The sequence below is a fragment of the Montipora capricornis genome, chromosome 3, assembly GCF_036669925.1.
Source record: "Montipora capricornis isolate CH-2021 chromosome 3, ASM3666992v2, whole genome shotgun sequence".
NCBI classification, from domain to species: Eukaryota; Metazoa; Cnidaria; class Anthozoa; order Scleractinia; family Acroporidae; genus Montipora; species Montipora capricornis.
In genome coordinates, this window is record NC_090885.1 from 49,585,712 (window position 1) to 49,603,211 (window position 17,500).

At 39.5% G+C, this 17,500-nt stretch overlaps 3 protein-coding genes across 4 annotated transcripts in view; 2 read left to right on the forward strand and 1 right to left on the reverse strand.

Moving 5' to 3' along the window:
- Positions 1–1,504, forward strand: part of LOC138043322 (ubiquitin carboxyl-terminal hydrolase 32-like) — a 43,964-nt gene extending 42,460 nt beyond the window's left edge. Inside the window, exon 35 of the mRNA XM_068889555.1 lies at positions 1–1,504. This exon is cut by the window's left edge and continues 264 nt beyond it. The gene's annotated coding sequence lies outside the window, so the exon portion shown is untranslated.
- The window catches only part of LOC138043325 (CUE domain-containing protein 1-like), a 153,737-nt gene that overhangs the window by 127,458 nt on the left and 8,779 nt on the right, over positions 1–17,500 (reverse strand). Inside the window, exons 6-7 of one of the 2 annotated variants that reach the window (XM_068889560.1) lie at positions 15,898–16,004; positions 13,924–14,035 (exon numbers count right to left, since the gene is read on the reverse strand). In XM_068889560.1, coding sequence (XP_068745661.1) covers positions 13,943–14,035; positions 15,898–16,004 — 200 coding nt within the window. In that variant the 3' untranslated portion in view covers positions 13,924–13,942. Of the gene's footprint in view, positions 1–9,568; positions 14,036–15,897; positions 16,005–17,500 lie in introns of those variants that run through there. The other variant, XM_068889559.1, reaches the window with a different exon arrangement.
- Positions 6,807–8,797, forward strand: LOC138041437 (adenosine receptor A3-like). The gene has a single exon (XM_068887196.1). It carries the CDS (start codon positions 7,158–7,160, stop codon positions 8,199–8,201), a length of 1,044 nt encoding a protein of 347 aa, XP_068743297.1. The 5' UTR covers positions 6,807–7,157; the 3' UTR covers positions 8,202–8,797.

The following is a 17,500-nucleotide window of genomic DNA, read 5'->3' on the forward strand; positions in this document are numbered from 1 at the left end:
TACTCAAATGCTGTAAATATGTCGACGTGGAAAATTTTATTTTTAAACGATCATGCAGATTTTGAGAGAATAACGAGTAGCTTGGGGGAATTCCATTCGATGTACTCTGTTCACTTTTGGCTTGTTTTTCCTTTCAGTCAGGTAAAGCTATTTTCATGTAATTGTAAGCTATCAGCTGCAAACATCTCGATTCGTTTTCAACCAAAAAGAAGATGCTCCAATACCTGATAACAAGAATCTTTCTTGCGCTTATCCAAGTGACGTGTTGTTGAGGCACGTTTTGATTGGTTTACTTTGTTGCCAGGGATTTGCTGCAGTGAAGCGCATGTTACCATAGATACAAAGCCACTTGGATTAGTTATCCTCCTTATTCTTAAAGCAAATCTCTTTTGTTCTTTTGCGTTGTGCGAAAAACTCACAAACCTTAGGATTTTCTTAGGGTTTTCTTAGCCCAATAGCCTTCGCGTGCTCCCTGTGTTGAAATTTAATTCTAAACCTATAATAGGTAAGGAAAGCACACATCTAGTAATTTCGGTAAATATTTGATAACGTTGTTTGAATTGAAGCACGTACGTACGTTATCATGATCTGGAGACGTTTGTGTGTCGACCTGATAATCTTCACCTCATTTTTTGTCTTGCTAACTTTTCCTGGCTTAATTTAGCTTTTCGTTTAGAACAGAAATGGGTTTATCAACTGAGTTGATATGGTAAATTAACCACCGTGAAGGAAAAACCAAAGCTAAGTTATTAGAGGAATTACAAAGAATGATATGCCTTTTGAGAGACAAAAACCGCCCTGACAATGTTCGAATTTAGCATATCTTCCAGAGTTGGCGTTTTTGTGGTAAAAGACTGTTCGTTAGCTTAGGCACTTTACATTTTCAATATATTGGTAGTCCTAAAGGAACTGGTAAGCAAAGTTGGTCACTAAGGTGCCAGTCGAAAGTCGCGTAGACTATTGCGCAGTTGAATTTGAACATTTTCAGTCACATCTTTATTGAAATATTTATTGCGAACACCTGTTTGGTTGTGGGATATAGGACCTTTTCGAGTGTTGTGCGAAAATTCTCTGCGGATAGATTTTTGAAATAGGGGTCGCTGTCTATCGTTCTATTGTCCATATTTTGGAATAATAGCCCTAAAAATCCTCGTTCGCTGTTGATCTGCAACGGTTTAATGCGACGTTAGTGTTTGGTCAGCACACATTGTTCAAGTTCCGTAATGGTAGCGGATACAACCCCGTAATCATCCCTCGGGACTTTGTAATTCTTGTATACGCTCTTAATCGAACGTTCAGTCCGTTAGAATTGATTTTTCTAAAGCGTTCTTACATATTCCACTACGCTGTTCTAATAGGCTTGTCATGTTTTGGTGTCTTTCACAACGTTTGTAACACTTGAGTATCACTTTTGTCGTCTTTCCTAAGTATTTGACCAAACAAGCGAGACGTATTCAACAGTGTGGGCTGCTAAATAAATATAAAAACTTGTTTTGGTGCCTTATTGAAAGATCTATGGATTCAATGAGTATTTTACTAACCTCGTTTTCTATGTAAGTTTTTTCAGTTAAATTAATGAACCAAGCGCGAATTGAACTAAAAAAGTATGTCTGGTTGATTTTCACATCTCGGCCCTAGAACGCGTGCTTTGAAGAGGTCTCCTCAGTTGCGAGAAGGAAAGGGGAACCTCTTCACGTTTCTCCTCGATGTTAGACAGAGCTATGGACAACTGCTCGTAACCGGTTTAAAACTTGCTACATTCTCGTCACCAAAGCCTCGGATTGACCCCCAAGGCTCTGGGAAACTCTGTGTGGGAGAGCATGCGTCGTAGGGTTGTTACAGCCAAAAATTGGCTATTTGAATCTTACGGCGCCTGCTCACTCATCGTGCTAACATAAATGCACCAATTAGAGACGCTTTTGATTGCTCCTCTCGACGAAAACCAGTGAGAAGACACTTTGTTTCACGGTTCCCCAGAGCTCTTCTCTCTCTCAGTCAAAAGAAGAGATCTGGGGTGGAGATTGAACTTCCTCTAACCAGTTTAAATTTTAACGCCTGCCCAATGGCGAAGAGGGAAAGAGAAGTTGTATTGACGTCACGAGGCGCATGCTTGACAGAACATCGAGGAGATCCATGCAGAGTTTCTCTTGCCTTGTCGCAAGATAGAGAGAAACCAAGAAAACCCCTATCTGGTCAAGCAGTGTATCCAACGCGATTAGTGCGATACATAGGGAAGATACCTGTTTACAAACATTGCTTTTGATATTCAAATGTGCCAACCACGGAAACAAAAGACCGTTTGTTTCAACAAACCAATGAGGCACTGGTTGGCACATTAATGACAATAGGTGACGTCAACGATATCTTTCCTATTTATTGTACTAAACTTGGAACTTCTATTCTAATAATGTGTTGTAAATGTCTCTGAGAAAGAGAGGAAAATAAATTGAGGAAATGAGTTTTTAAAGTTATTCTCCCTCGTTGTTGTTTTTCATCCTTCCCTGCAGTAAGCCACACTCCTCTTCAGTCTTGTGATGCGATGACCGAGATATCGCAACCGCGTTTTGTGTAAAATGCAAACGAAAAACTTTTTGGTCTTAAAACCAAGAAGAGTTTGCCATCCAGATATAGCTTTTTAGAAATGGAATGTAGAACCTGGAAGGGATAGATGTTTTGATGACGTTTTTTTTTTTTCATCTTTTCTTAATTTAAGTCTAGTGGCCTGTTTCTCGAAAGTTCCGAAACGTTTTCAGGCCCAAAAAGCAACTTTCCAAACTACGATCCACTTATTCTCGAAAGCTGGTCTTTTAACGTGTTTCAAGACGGTTAACCGGAAGTCGGCTGTTTTCCCTTTAAACTTGTGTTCACACAACCACATTTACATTGCTAAGTATCTTTTCTCCATTAGAGATGATTGGTATAAAAATCTGGTAGACACCACTATCCTGGCACACGAAATGTTCTCTTCCGGTTACTGGCCGCATGTCAAAAACGCGCGTGCTTAATTTTGCAGAGAACGAATACTCCAATATTTCTTGGGAACCAGTTTGTTCAGTCGTTTTAACGCAGAAAGAAAATAAGAAAATAGCCTTCAACGGCCAAACAAAATAAAAAATGAAATCAAGTTTTAAAAAAAAAATAAATTAGCTATCGCCACGACGGAGACTTCGCAGCGGTCCCACATCCAAGCATGAACCCCATACTTAGGGGCTTAACTAGAGCTGACCGACGATTTTGATCATTGTGTTGAATTCGTACTTATCTTGTTGAATTTTATAACACTTGATGCATCCTTTGTTTCGTGAGTTGTTAGTATTAATCACGCAAGGTAACTTGATCACAGGCGGCCGCTAAAATCGATCTCACGTTTGATTTTGCGATTTCACTTGTACAACCAAAAGTACGATAGAAAAATCGGTACGCATTGCGTATGTGTGGTAGTGCAGTAACTTGATACTGCTTAATCCATAACTGTCAACTGAGCTGCGTTTTGTTTTCCAGGACGTAATATGTAAAATAAGAAAATAAATGGGAATCGAGAAACATTGGCTTCGAGGCTTCGATTTCCGTTGCGAGGAAATTACTGTTGACTTTTTTTCAATGCAGGCAGGTAAGTTGACCTGGTCTTTGAGAGTAAAAATATAATGGTCGCCTGGTGAATTTTTTTCTTGTTTATTTGGCCTGCAGAATGTCTGTGGAATGTAAGCTTGCGTGACGATCTCCGTAGACGTGAAAAGAGTGATTTTGATTTACGACATTTAAGAATAACATACTCAAATAGCTTTCATTCTCTTTTCATTAAGAAAATTAAGAAAGGAAAAAGGCGACAAGTGGGCCGCAAATAAACATCGTAATTCAAGAAAACCGTACATTAGTTTCGTAAATCATGCACGCGTTGTAGGCCTACAAATCTTACACTCACGCACTCACTCACCCAGACAGCCCCGATGTCATAGTGTGTAGTGCATTTATAAATTGCGCTACCACAAAAATTGAACGTAACAAGAATCTCCCAAAATGGTTTTGGCTGATGGTAACTTCTTATATTCGTGGCGCAAAATTTATGATGTGTTCATCTCGCAAATTTTGTTGCTGATGGCAAATTGTTTTATTCTCGATCGGCACTTCCTAAAAAGTTCCTTCTGCTCTTCTTAAAAACTATATATCAATATTTATTTACTTTTGCGTCTATATTTGTTTTGCGTAAAGTAGGCTAACAAAATCTGTACCTTGCTCAGTTCGCATTTTTGAGAGTTGAAATAGAATTTTCGGTCGTATGTAGGTTCCTGACAGCAAGGTGCATATTTTGACGTCTCCCATCCTGATACTAACCCCGACGGACAGGGTTAACATTCCGCAAGGACAACTTGAATCTCCTGAAAAACAAAACGCAGCTCAGTTGAGAGCTATGGAAAAAAAAAACACTGCCAAGTTACTGCACTACAACACGTACGCAATGCATTCTTATTTTTAAAAATATCTCTTTGGAAGGAACTAAACCAGGATTAAAGAATTGCAGAACCGGACTTCAAATACAGGATAAATTGTTGAACAGTGATTTGTAATAAGCTTTTGGGGTGATTTAGAACTGATCTTGTACTTTTTGGATGAACGGAATTAAGGAAGCAAGTAAAACTGTGGGATTTGAATAAAGTGTCTTTCCAAAAAAGAGATAAATAAAAAATCCCGTATCCTGATAACCCCTAATAGGGCTTCGTTGTTTTCATTTGCAAGTTTAGTAACATTAATAATAAGAGTTTTTACAACAAACAACTTCAAGTTAAATTACAGATTTATCTTTCTGGTAATCTCTCGCCATTTTCCGAAGTTTACCAGTAGTTGAAGTTCACTGTAACTCGACAATTTGTGTTAAAGTGCCTATGAAGTAAAAAATAATTTATGCCTATATGAAAGAGTTTTCAAAATAATGAATAATGGACTTTACAGTTTTGAAGTATCTTTTTTCGTTTCAGAGATATTTGCGTTTTTGTGTTATGCAAAGTAGCAAATTGCACTGGACTGAGATAAATAACATGAAATGACAAATGTAAGGAAGTTACGATTATTAAAGAACCTTACTCACCCACATTACTTCAGTCGCCATTTTCATAGCCTGTTCCAGGCTGCCAGGTAGTCGGGAAAGAGAAAAAATTGTGTGCGAAGAATGAGTGGGGGCTTCGTAAGATCGCGTGACGTGGTACTTTCTTTCTTTCTTTCTTTCAGTCTTACACCAACGCTGACATTTTACTGCCTGTAAATAGCCAGCAAGCACAAAAACTCGCCATCTCAGATCACGTCACGGGCCCCCAGCAGTATATTCATTATGCATTTTTCATTTAAGCAATAGAGGACGTTTTCCGTGTTTCCATAGCCTCATCTAAACACGAGGGGAAGTTGGGAGAATTCGAGACAGTTATGTCGCTCAACTGTCGCTCCCAACTTCCCCGAGTGTTTAGATGAGGCTATGGAAACACGAAAAAAAGTCCTCTATTGCTTTTATAAAATATTTCTTAAAGATAATTCGACAAATGAAGGAAACTTCCTGATTGAAACAGATTTTCTTGATACACGTTCACATTTCCTACCAGCCAATCTAAAAGCGCGTCTGACGGCATGTAACCAATCAAAAATCGTGTGATGTCACAGCCGTGTCTCCATACTCTCATGCATCTAAACACAGCCATTGACCAATGAGAGTGCGCGTGCTATCCTAATTATTTTATAAATTATATTTTTAACTTGCATATCAAACCACACTAGCTATTAAAAGTGAAAACAAGATGGCTGGAGGTGTGTCAGTTTAGCTTATAAGTTAGCCTGTTCAAGGTTCCCAGATAGTCGGGAAAACGAAAACAACTGCGTGTGAAAAGAGAGTGGGGGCTTGGGTCGAGGCGACGCTGGAGAGCCAGTAAACACCTCTCTCCCGCCTCGCCTCGACCCAAGCCCCCACTCATTTTTCGCACGCAAATTTTTCTCTTTCCCGACTATCTGGGAGTCCGAGTGTCAACCGGTTCCTCTTAGAGTGAACTAATTTGTCTCGTTTGTCAAAAGAACAGATGTTTGGAATAAATCATGACTGATCTGAGTAAACCGAAAGGAAAATATCCGGAGTAACCAAAAACGATCATGGTTCAATTGATACTTCAATTCCTGATGATGATACTTCAATTCCTATTACAGCCAAGATAGCATGATACTTAGAAATTGGGAATGATGCTAAAGAAGCTTATCGTTTCAAGAGCTACTATAGCTAGTTAGATAAACAAGAACTATACATTATGGCCTATTTGTCAAACCCATGATTTTTATGTACCTCGCAATCAAATGGCACCTTTTGTGGATTCGAGATCTTCACTGCAGTATAAAAAGGTTTTTCGGATTGTAAACAAATCAGAAATGTGCTGATTGCCGCAGTGACATTCTGTTTGGAAAGCTCTGTTTTTAATAATTGAACACATCTTTCTGCGGCACCCTCTGAGTACTTACAGCTGCAAGCTTATTTAAAGAAGTTTTAATTTCCTTGTCTAATGAATGCCGATCTTTTCAAAATTTTACATTTATGACGCAAATAATAAAAGCCAATTCTGAACCAAAGTCTTCTTGTCCGTTAAGCTGACAGAACGTCGCAAGAAGTGAAACGGAGCAGACGTATCCATCCTTTGTTCAAATGGAATAATATGAAAGCTGTCAGTTTTCCGGTTGAACAAGGCGGAGCAGTCTCTTCTGCATCTGGATATAGTTAGGCAAGATCCTGATATACGCGATTTGACTGCACTTTGCGTATTAGGCGACACAAGTCTAATGTCGATGAATCTGCCATCTTATGCGATACTGGAAATAAATATAAAATAGGATTGCGGCGAAATTCAAACCGTACCCAAGGCAAAACATGAAGTAAGCACTGAAAATACACTAAGGCTTGCATGAGTGCAGGACAAACCTCAAGGTCAGCTGAACCTGGTCGAAGTGGGTCGTTAAGTAGTCTTTCAACACCTTTGTTAGCTGATTCAACAAAGATATGATGATTTTTGGTATATTATTGCTGCTTGGATCCAAATCGAGCATGAAGCGATTTTGACATTATTTTCATCAACGCAAAGCGTGACGACTGGGCGCGTTTCATCCACGTCGAACCACTCTGAAAAGGTTTCTACATCATGAACGACACCAATCCAGCACCAGTAGATCCTTCGTTTTACCTCAACACGCAGTTAGCGACTGCCATTTGTTTGTTGTTTCTTTCACCTATAACCATCATCAGCAATGCTTTACTACTATTAACTCTTTTCAGAGATCCTCTGAAATGCTTTCGAAATCCTGCCGCTTATTTCGTCGTGGCTCTAGCACTAGTGGATATCTCAACAGGCATCCTTGTTGAGCCCTTTTTCGTTATGAACAGAGTGGTGAAGTTCGTCACTTGGTCGTTGGTTCTTCGTGAACCGTACAAAACTTTATTCCGATTTGGGCATATGTTCTCATATGTGGTTCTAAACGCGTCATTCCTGCTCGTTCTTGGTTTAATCCTGGCGCAGTACATCGCAATAACATTTCCTCACCGCTACCGTTCGATTGTAACTACATCGAGGGTCCTCGTGTTTATTTGCACCGCGTGTGTGTATTTCAGTGGGTTTATTTTGCTGCAATTTGCCGGAGTCTCGATTCAAACCTTGTTTAGAATGGATCTGCACCTTCACTCGACTCTGATCACAGTGTTGCTGATATTGTTTTCGTTTATGCTATTGAGATCATTGCGTAAATTTGCCAAAACGTCCTTGCAGCTTGGGGTAGGCGCACAGAACTCTTTGAGAATGGATGCGCGTGGAAATGTGCGCCTAACTCGACCACAGAGAATAAACGAGAAGCAGTTCACCATCGTAGCATTGCTGTTATCAGGCATTTTCATAGTTTGTGCTCTACCCCATATTATATCATTTCATATAACTCTTTACGCAAAAATAGAAACGCCCCAAGAATCTCTCGACTTACAAGCAGTTGTCACTATCGGTGACGAGATGATGTTCTTAAAAGTCGCGCTGGACGCCTTTATTTACGCTTGGAGGTTACCGAAATACAGACGGTCGTTGAAAATCATAATGGGGTACGAATCGACTCGCGTAGATCCTTACATTGGCGATGCAAGAACGGTGGAAAATTCCACTTTTCAACAACCACAACCTAAATCATCGACTGCATCAGTGTAACTGGACACGTTAATGACGTTATTCAGGAGAGGGGCTGAGTTTCGGCTTCCCTGCTAGTAGAGGTCTCGTTTCTTTTGCGTTCGCTGGGCTGACGAATTATACGGGAAAAACAGCCCTCTGCCATGGGTCGAAACTCACTGTGTTAAGCGTTCGCGGCGGTTACTTAGCGACCGAATTCATGTTGTGTGGGGTCACTTAACAACAGCGGAATTACTGTAAAGAAATGGGCCATTTCCGAGTTGCTGTTTGTTTCGTTTTTGAAGTGAGTCTTGGTGCTCAACTATTGTAAGGGAAATGAGTTTGATTTGCATAAGAATACGCAACTCATTTCCATTTGAATGGTTGTGCACCAGGACTCGCTTTCAAACTGAGGCATTCAGCAACTCGGAAATGGGCTAGTGCGCGGGACACAGCGGGCTCAAGTTACAGTCAGTAAACATATTGTGGGGCATGGTCTGGGGATGCAATTTGAAGAGTGTTGTCCCAGGTTGAGGACGGCAGTTGAATCAAAGTTGCAGAGGTCTCTTTTCCCGCGTACTCGTTTTCCCAGCGAACGCAAGCAGAAAAGATACCTCCTGCTAGCATAGCAAGGTATGTTCCGGTGCTCGAGTAAATAAATAAAAATGCTGCTGCCAATTTGCAGTCACGCTTGTCTTTACGGAATTAAACTGTTTGCATGGTGAATTTACACAAAAGAGACAGCCATCATTTTCGTTGAAACAGCCGGCTTCTCATGAAAATCGCCGTTTAGCTACCGAACTGACAAAAGATTCCTCGGATGTGGTGGACACTACAATATCATAGCCAATAGGTTTAATTTTTTCTTGATCGAGTTTTCAATCCATAGCTGTAACTACAACCTTTGCAAATTTGTTTTCCTCGGTTCTCGGGATTGGCTCAGAAAACAATGGACCAAAACAAACAACCTATCAACGATGTACCCTAACCCTAAAAACAATAGAGCTGCGTCCTACAGGGATCCAATGAAGTTAGAGGTTGTAAAGAGCTGCGTCCTATCTTGATTTTTTACTAAGGAGGGAACCTCTCAGCATCCATTTGGCGCCTTTTTGCTCCATTTTTTGCATCGAAAATTAGTTGTATGGATTGTGAATTTCATGCGGTTTTCGGTTTTGGAAAAAAATTCCATTAATGACCGAATAGAGGAATTGCCAAAGGCAAAATTTTACCTAATTTCCATTTTTGGCCTCTTTCCTATCGTTCACGCTTTTCTGATTTCGAATACGAAAATCAATTTCACTCAGTATCTTACATGCTAACCAGACGTCCGTTTTCCGTTGTGCAACAAATTGAAATTGGGCTTGTTTGGCTCTACCTCTCGCTCAGGGATTCATTTAAATACTCCGATATACAAAACACAAGAATAGTTGTTTATTTCAGCAACAGATATGAACATCCCAAAACAATACTTTTTCAAGTTATAATATTCTTCCTTCAAACAAGATTTTCACTCGCAACCCTGTACTTCTATACGGGTGTCAAAGGTCTCGATCAACCTCCTGGAATCGCCATTAAACCTCCCAGACCTTTGTACAAGAAGACCTTAACATCAAAAGACCAAGCTTGCCATTCGGTCACTATGTACAGCGGTTTTCGACTGAGTGGAGTAATCACAAGCGCTTCAGGTTCTGCACGTCGTTATATCAAACAAACCACAACTCGAGCTAACACGTTCAGCCGACGGCCAAACGCTGCAAAATCCTCCCGAGAAAGTCAATTGGCTTGGCTTCTGATTGGTTAACAAAGTGCTGAAAATCTGCCCAACCAGAAGGCGTACAAATTCGTAGAAATGCGACAGTCAAGCAGTTACGAAAATCATACTTCAACACTGCAACGAAACCCGCTGTATTATTGAGTTAACATTTCTCATGATAACATATATTTTTTTTCATATTCCTATTATATATATTTCCAAGGCTCTTGAGAACAGCAGATGAGAAATAACTTGAGGAAATAAAACAACATTGTAATTTTTTTTACAAGACATGTTTCGACATACTTATGCAGTCTTCAGTTGTGAATGAGTTGTACAATTTGAATTTAAAACCATTTACTGGGTTGCCATAGACAATCCAGTAAAAAAATGAGTTGAATTCCTCCGTTTTCCGTGTCGGGAAAATGGAAAAGTTGCGCAATAGGTCTTTCCTATCACTCCCCTGCTAAGTATTATCTTTGTGCCTAGAGTCTTCTGCGCGTATCTTTGGTAGGTTTCAGGGGGTAGTAAAAATGCGAAGATTCAGGTACATTTTATCCGGTGGACACAGTACAAGCATGCAATCGCGGCGAAGCCGATGCAACCCAAATGTTGTTTTATTGGATCTTTAAACAAAATATACCCCCCTTATGGAGCGCCAAGAATGGAACGTCAATTCGATAAACAACAGAAGCGGTGAAAAATCTTCAAAGCGACGAATAATGGACTTATTCACATGAAAAAGTGAGCTGTATTTCTTATATTCTACTGTTGTGTTATGTACAGCACTGAAACCAAATCGCAAATTCTCCGGTAACTTTTTCTGGTTGGATATGGGCCGGGGTTTAACAAACTCATGACCACAGGAAGGAATCGAAAACAGTCGGATCTCTGTTGTCTGCCTATTTATAATTTATTTTATTTGTACTCAACTGTGCACAGTCTCCAGGTAAAAAAAAAACAAATGGAAATTTGAAAAATCCTTGTTAGTCAAGAATTGTTTGAAAGAAAGTTTGTTGTCCATTTTATGCTTCATCATTCAAGGAAAAGGTTGTTCAGAAAAGGGTTCGATTCTGAACTCCGGTGAGAAATTTACTTAGTTGCGTATCATGGGTTTTTGAGTGTCTGTTTGCACCCACGGAATGAAATAAGGTTTGTTTTTTTTCCTGCAATAGCAAAATAATATGTTGTTTGTTTCAATAAAAGTTTTGGCTGGGAAAAGGTTTTTGTGAGATTTTTCTGCCTTTGTGGCTTCATCGTTTTGTGTAAATGGTAACTAATTTGCATACGTGGGTTGAAATTTTATATGGGAGTACATCTTTTGCTGTTCATTTACGCAAAATATGCATTCATTTGCGTCACCACTTCAAACTATACGGCAAATATACGTTCATTAGCACTTCCATGAACTTAATTAAAGCGAACGAGCTTTCGATAACGCTATTTGCATATGTATTAACATTCAATAGCATCAACGGATGAACAATTACAACTTTGGACAATCACAGATAACAAATATACCTTCAATCTCGCGGAATGGTTAATCATTAACAGCAATAGAAAATAAATTGCATAATATGACAATCAATGGCGTATTAGAGACATACAGTGATGCAATTTGCTTAGAGACGCACAATCAATTGCCGTTCGTACAATCCTTTAATCAAAAGGTCAATCATTCACGTGAAATGACAAACATTGGTATTTTCCGAATAACCACGAAGGAAGAAAGAAATGTTTATTGGTGTCATTCATCGTAGTTACATGTATTTTAAAATACTGAACAAAAATACAAGAGTGTTACGTACAGTACTGTTCATACAGCGTTCTCTGTTTGTGACAGTACATCTGTACATGTTGTAGCTGTTGGTTAAGAGTAGGTTTGTTCCATTTGATATGAAAAGCTTCTTTTATTTCAATTTTCAAACACGAGTTGGCTGAGTGTAATATTGTGAAACATTCAGTAGAGCAAGAGTCTCGACAAGCATTTGATGCATGAGAGGCCTTGTCCGAAACGAGGTGCTCACGCACGCGAGTAGAGATATGACGAGCGGTTTCGCCATCCAGCACAAGTAAATTTATACACTACGTGCGAGCGAAGACCATGTGGCACAAAATCTTTTACAATAAACAACCGTTTTACTCTAAAAGTAGACTGAAACCCTACTTAATGTCAATATTAGTGCAATACATTATGAGTAATTTCTTAGGCCTTTTTTGTGTTACTTTCGAAAAAATACCAATATAAGGGAGCTTATAAAAATCAGCGTTGGAAAATTCCTTGATAGTTTTGTTACTAGTCTGACTGGCGTGACCAAATTCCCTGTTAACATATTCCCGAATGATCTTACCAATCGTCCAATATGGGAAACAGTTTTTTTCGTAAAATTGTGACGAGTTCTTGAATGTCCTTATGAAAACCAAACCATGTATTGTTTAATTGATAAATCCTGTGCACCTTGTTCCGGATAAGGCCTCTCATGCATACAAACATCTCGTGTCATCAAAAGCTTGTCGAGACTCTTGCTCCACTGAATATTTCACAATATTAGACTCAACCAACTCGGGTTTTAAAATTAAATTAAAAGAAGCTTTGCATATCAAATGGAACAAACCTACTCTTAACCAGCAGCTACAACATGTTGGCCTATTTCTTTCAGTTTAGTTTCGTTGCTTATTCAGTTTTTAATTACAAATATCTTTTCTTTTCCGAGTTTCTCTTTTACGGCTTTGTCGCGACGATAAGTACCTAAGTATCTTAGGTTCGATTCATACGGTACCGGACGAATTTTCTACCGGTTGAAACTTCGCGCATTTAGGGGTTCCGTTCACAGGGAAACACGCTAAACGTACGAAAACTTGACGCCTTGCCGGTCAATAAATTTAACGCCCATGTCGGGGACGAATTTGTAGCCGTTAGGTCCGAAGATTTAACTGGCGCGCTGTAATCACCTTGACCGTCTAAATTTTTGCACGGCAAAGGCGTGGTTGCATAGATGCGTGGTAAATCAGCTACTATCGTTAGCCTTTCTCTTTCTTGACGCCATTTTGGATTTCGTAAAGTAGCACTCTCCGCATGAACAGATGGTAACACCACTGACAAAGGTTAAACTTTAATCCGGTTCGTCAGTTCCGTATGAACAGAGCGAAAATATTGCACGGTTCCGTGCGACCAAAATGGTCGGTCATATTTTTCAACCGGTAGAAAATTCGTCCGGTACCGTGTGAATCGGGCCTTATCTAATCTATTTAATTTGTTTTCGTAAGTATGCGAATAATGTATCAAATTATCCATTGTATTTCTCATAAATTCTTGGGTTTCACTCAAGTTTGCATAACAATACAGTTCAATTCCCGGAGGACTGGATCGGGACTCCAACATGGACGCCGTTTCATTGTTTGGGGACTCCAACATGGCGGCCGTGACATCATGTGAAAAGCAAGAAAAGGTTTAAATTAAATTTGTACAACTCATTCACAACTGAAGATGGCATAAGTATGTCGAAACATGTCTTGTAAAAGATTTTAAAATGTTGTTTTATTTCTTCAATTTATCCTATTATATTATTCGCTCCTATGAATTCGTCCTCATTGCACATCACGCCTGTCTTCTAGTTCTACTTTACGGTGAATTTTGCAAAAAAAAAAAAACAAAAAAAAAAAAACAAAAATATTTTACAATATTTGACAATATTTCACTCGTTATAGAGTATGAAACCTCAAAGAAGCAATGATCGTAGCCAGAAAAAAATACACACAGCAAACTTACTTCCGGAAAAAACCGCCAGCGAGGGCACTAGAAAGAGTGTTGTCAAGATGCGATGGAATTACCAAAGAGCTTTTGTGCAAGAACGACATGCATCTCCCAGCGCAAACAAGGATGTTTTTTTTTTTGCGATCCTATTTTAGTGTCCAAGACGAGTGTCCAATCTTTCTGACGAATTTCTTGAATCATGCGTCAACAAAATGCAAATAACTACTTGATAAATACCCTAAATGTTAAAAAACTGGTTTTTTTTTCGTAAACCTGCTACTGTTCCTTTTTGTATTCAAATTCATTGTCTTCAGAAAAGAAAACAATTGGTTCTACGGCGCCAGGCTTCTTCTGAGATGTTTCGGGAGGCTAAGAAAAAATGAAATACAACTGTGGTCAAGTGTTTATAGTTAACAAAAACACTGCCGAAACATAACCTTTCTGGTTTCCTTGTTCTAATAGGGGTGTTTCCTCCATTTGGAAAGAATGACGTGATTTTTTTCATTTGACTCTTTTTTTTATAAGAACGTCTAATTTTGGGAATGAGGCGGGACGTTCTTACTCTTCTCTTTTTTTGCGATTTGAGCCTGAAACCGTTCTTAACATGTTCTTAAAATTAGGGGCATATAATACCAAGTTCGACTACAAACTGAGTGGTTCTTTAGTGTATTAGAGAATAAGAAAACCACATTGTAACATTTGTTAATTAATTATTTGAGTTAATTGTTCTGTTAGACTACAGTTTTATAGAGCGAGTTTCACTCGAGTGTCGTAAAACCAAAACCAAAGTTAAAGTAAAAGTAAAGCAACCATATTTAATGTCGATAACTCGTAACAGTAATTCAACTGACAAACCTGAGGTCGACGGTGTGCTCATTTTACTTCCCCCTCTCCATCAGTGCTCCCTTTTACGGGTATTTAAAGCTACTTAGCTACACGGAAAGGAAAGAAGTCGAAACAAGGATGCAAGATTCAGGAATCGAACTCAGGACCTCTTGCACCAAGGCCGCGCACTAACCGACTGTGCCATCCTTGCCTTGGCCAATCCTTACCTTGGCCAATCAAAAATGACGGCGACAATCCGGTAAACCAATGAAACCTCGAAGAAATTTCACGCAGCCAACACAAAGCGCGGGAAAATGTGCACGCGTCAGCCACGATTTGTTATGGTTTCACTTGTGATTGGTTGACAAAATGGCGCGATAACTTTGAACCAATCACGGAGTGAAGTAATGCAAAGCCAAAGCAATTCTAATTACTTTCGACACTCAATTGAAAACCGCTCTATTTCTTTTACCTTTATTTATACTACTCACAAAAACAAAAACAAACGAGAAAACTTAAGACGTTCTTAACAGACTCAGCCTAGGAGTCGACTTTTTAGGGACCGATTACATGAGCCGGGCTGCCCCGGTTAGGCGGGTTGGCTCGTTTAGCCGAGATCCCGGCACGTCTGAGAAAAACACCAAAAATCAACTTTGCGATGGTGATCCAGGTCACGTGCTTCTGATGCGATGCATGGACACACATGTATGTGTCCATTCGTGTAAACTGTCAATCAAGCTTTCCCATCATTTTATCACCAAATTTCAGGGGCACCCAACGAGAATATAGTTCAAAACCACTTAAACATAGCATTGTTAAACGTATTTTAGAATTTAAACGGTAGATATATGCATATTTTTATCCTCTAAACATTTTTTATCTGTTCGGATTTCCTAGATGAAAGTCTAATGATCCGAAAACTATAGGGATCAAAACTTACCTTTGCAAAAATTTCAGCCAGAAAAAAGGCTCATGAAAATTATAGGTGACCTTTTTTAGGGTAAAAATCCGTTAAAAATGGGCAATTGTACCATTTTTCAGATGTTCGAAAATCCTAGGAGAGGCAGGCAAGCAAGAAATTTTACAACAAATGTTCCGAAAATTATAGATCTCAAATCTTCCGAAGAGACATTTTCCGAAAATTGACGTTGGGTGCCCCTGAAGAAGTTGTGATCACGCTTCCAAACTGTGAAACCGCGCAAAGGTCCGTAAAAAGGACTCGAACCAAAAGAAACTTTCAAATGACCATTTGACACGAAGTGACTGCATGCACCTCAAAATGTAGTCCCCAAATGTTTGGTTGGAATTCAACAAATGGCCTTACCATTAACGTTTCCCCCAGAATTTTCAAACATTTTGGTAAAATGATAACCTCCTAGAGTAAAATCTCGGAAACTACGGCATACCTTCGCCGACATGGTTGTCTTTTGTGGGGATGTTTGGCCTTCTCTATTGTCATCTTCTTCTTCCATAATCTCGAGTCTGGCAGAGCCCATCGCATTAAGCATTTCATCTGTATATTTATAAAAGTAAAATGAGTCAATCAAAACTTTTATACATATTCGCACAGAATCAGCATCAGGCCGTTTTTCTGAGGAAATAAAACTTACATGTAGGTACAAATGTTTCAGAATGCATCATCGGTGTTTGCAAACTGTACAAACTTTAACCTTTCGCTTCGAAGAGGGCCACTTACAGACAATTTTGCTCGTCAATGAGAACCCCTTAGGGACAGACGGACTAAGCCAAGTATCCATTTCTTCTTGTCAGGTAAGTTTGATGGCGCGAAAGTATCCGGTTGAAAGAATACGAATTGGTCAATAGCCCATATTCGTATTCTCAGTATTGGACTGGAACTAGCTTGCAATGGAGGGTAATGCAGGGGAATATATTTAAAAATATTTGCATTTGAATAGATTTCCCCACATTAGTTTCCATTGCAAGCTACAATCCTGGTCAAAACTGTCGGGACAATTCGTGCTTTTCCCCCTCCCTCCATTACAATGTTGATTTTTCACGGTCTCCAAAATCAAGATCCGTTCTTCGATCGCTGGCATGTTTCAACATTGTCTGTAGCCTGCGTGGCAGGCGCTAGAAAGGGGATGGGAGAGGGAAAAATTGGGCGCGCGCGAAACGCGCGAAACGCGCAAACCGTGCTCATATAACGATGAAAGCATGTACAGTAAATTCTCTACTTTTCGCCCAAAATTTGACAAGTGTCCCGAAGTGTTTTGACCCGGATTGTAGTTCCAGTCAAATATTGATTCGAAACTTGGAAAGTGGGGATGTCTATGGAAACTAACAATTCAAATATTAAAAAAAAAAAAACAGCTAGAAATTCAACTGGCTGGAGGCAACAAGTTGGGTATTTTCCCAAGTAAGGTGGAATTGAATTCAGCACCAGGGGATCTCGAAAGTCACGATAAATCTTCGGGACAAGCCATTAGTGGAACTGCCATCCACTTAGTCCCGGTGACTGGTTTTAAAAAGCTGGTCATTTAGTATATTTTCAAGATAACTAATACAAGCAAAAGGATTGTGAATATTGACATAAAGAGGAAATTGTGACCTCTGAAAGTTTCAGGACTTACGAACAGGCACCCGTTAGGATAGGTCCTGTAGGTGCTCAGAGGGGGATATAAACTCAGCAAATACACAGCCCAATCCAATACCCTAATCACTGAGCCACGCAAACCTTCTCAAAGTCGAATTATCACCTAATGAACTGCCACACAAGATAATACAACTGTTGACGGTTAACGGTGTGATGCGCCGTGAGAATTTGCTTGGCAATAGGTGAAAGGATACTGCAGACCAGTTAACGCCACTTTGTCTATCAAGAGCCAAGATAAAGGACCTTGCCCCACGGTGAGTTCTTGATGCTCAATGGGTAGAGCATCTGATTGATGTTACGGAAGTCAGAGGTTTGAAACATTCCCACAACTCTAATTTTTCAGTTGTTCTACTGCCCATGGCCAACTAGCTTATTGCCCTAAAGAGATTACTCTT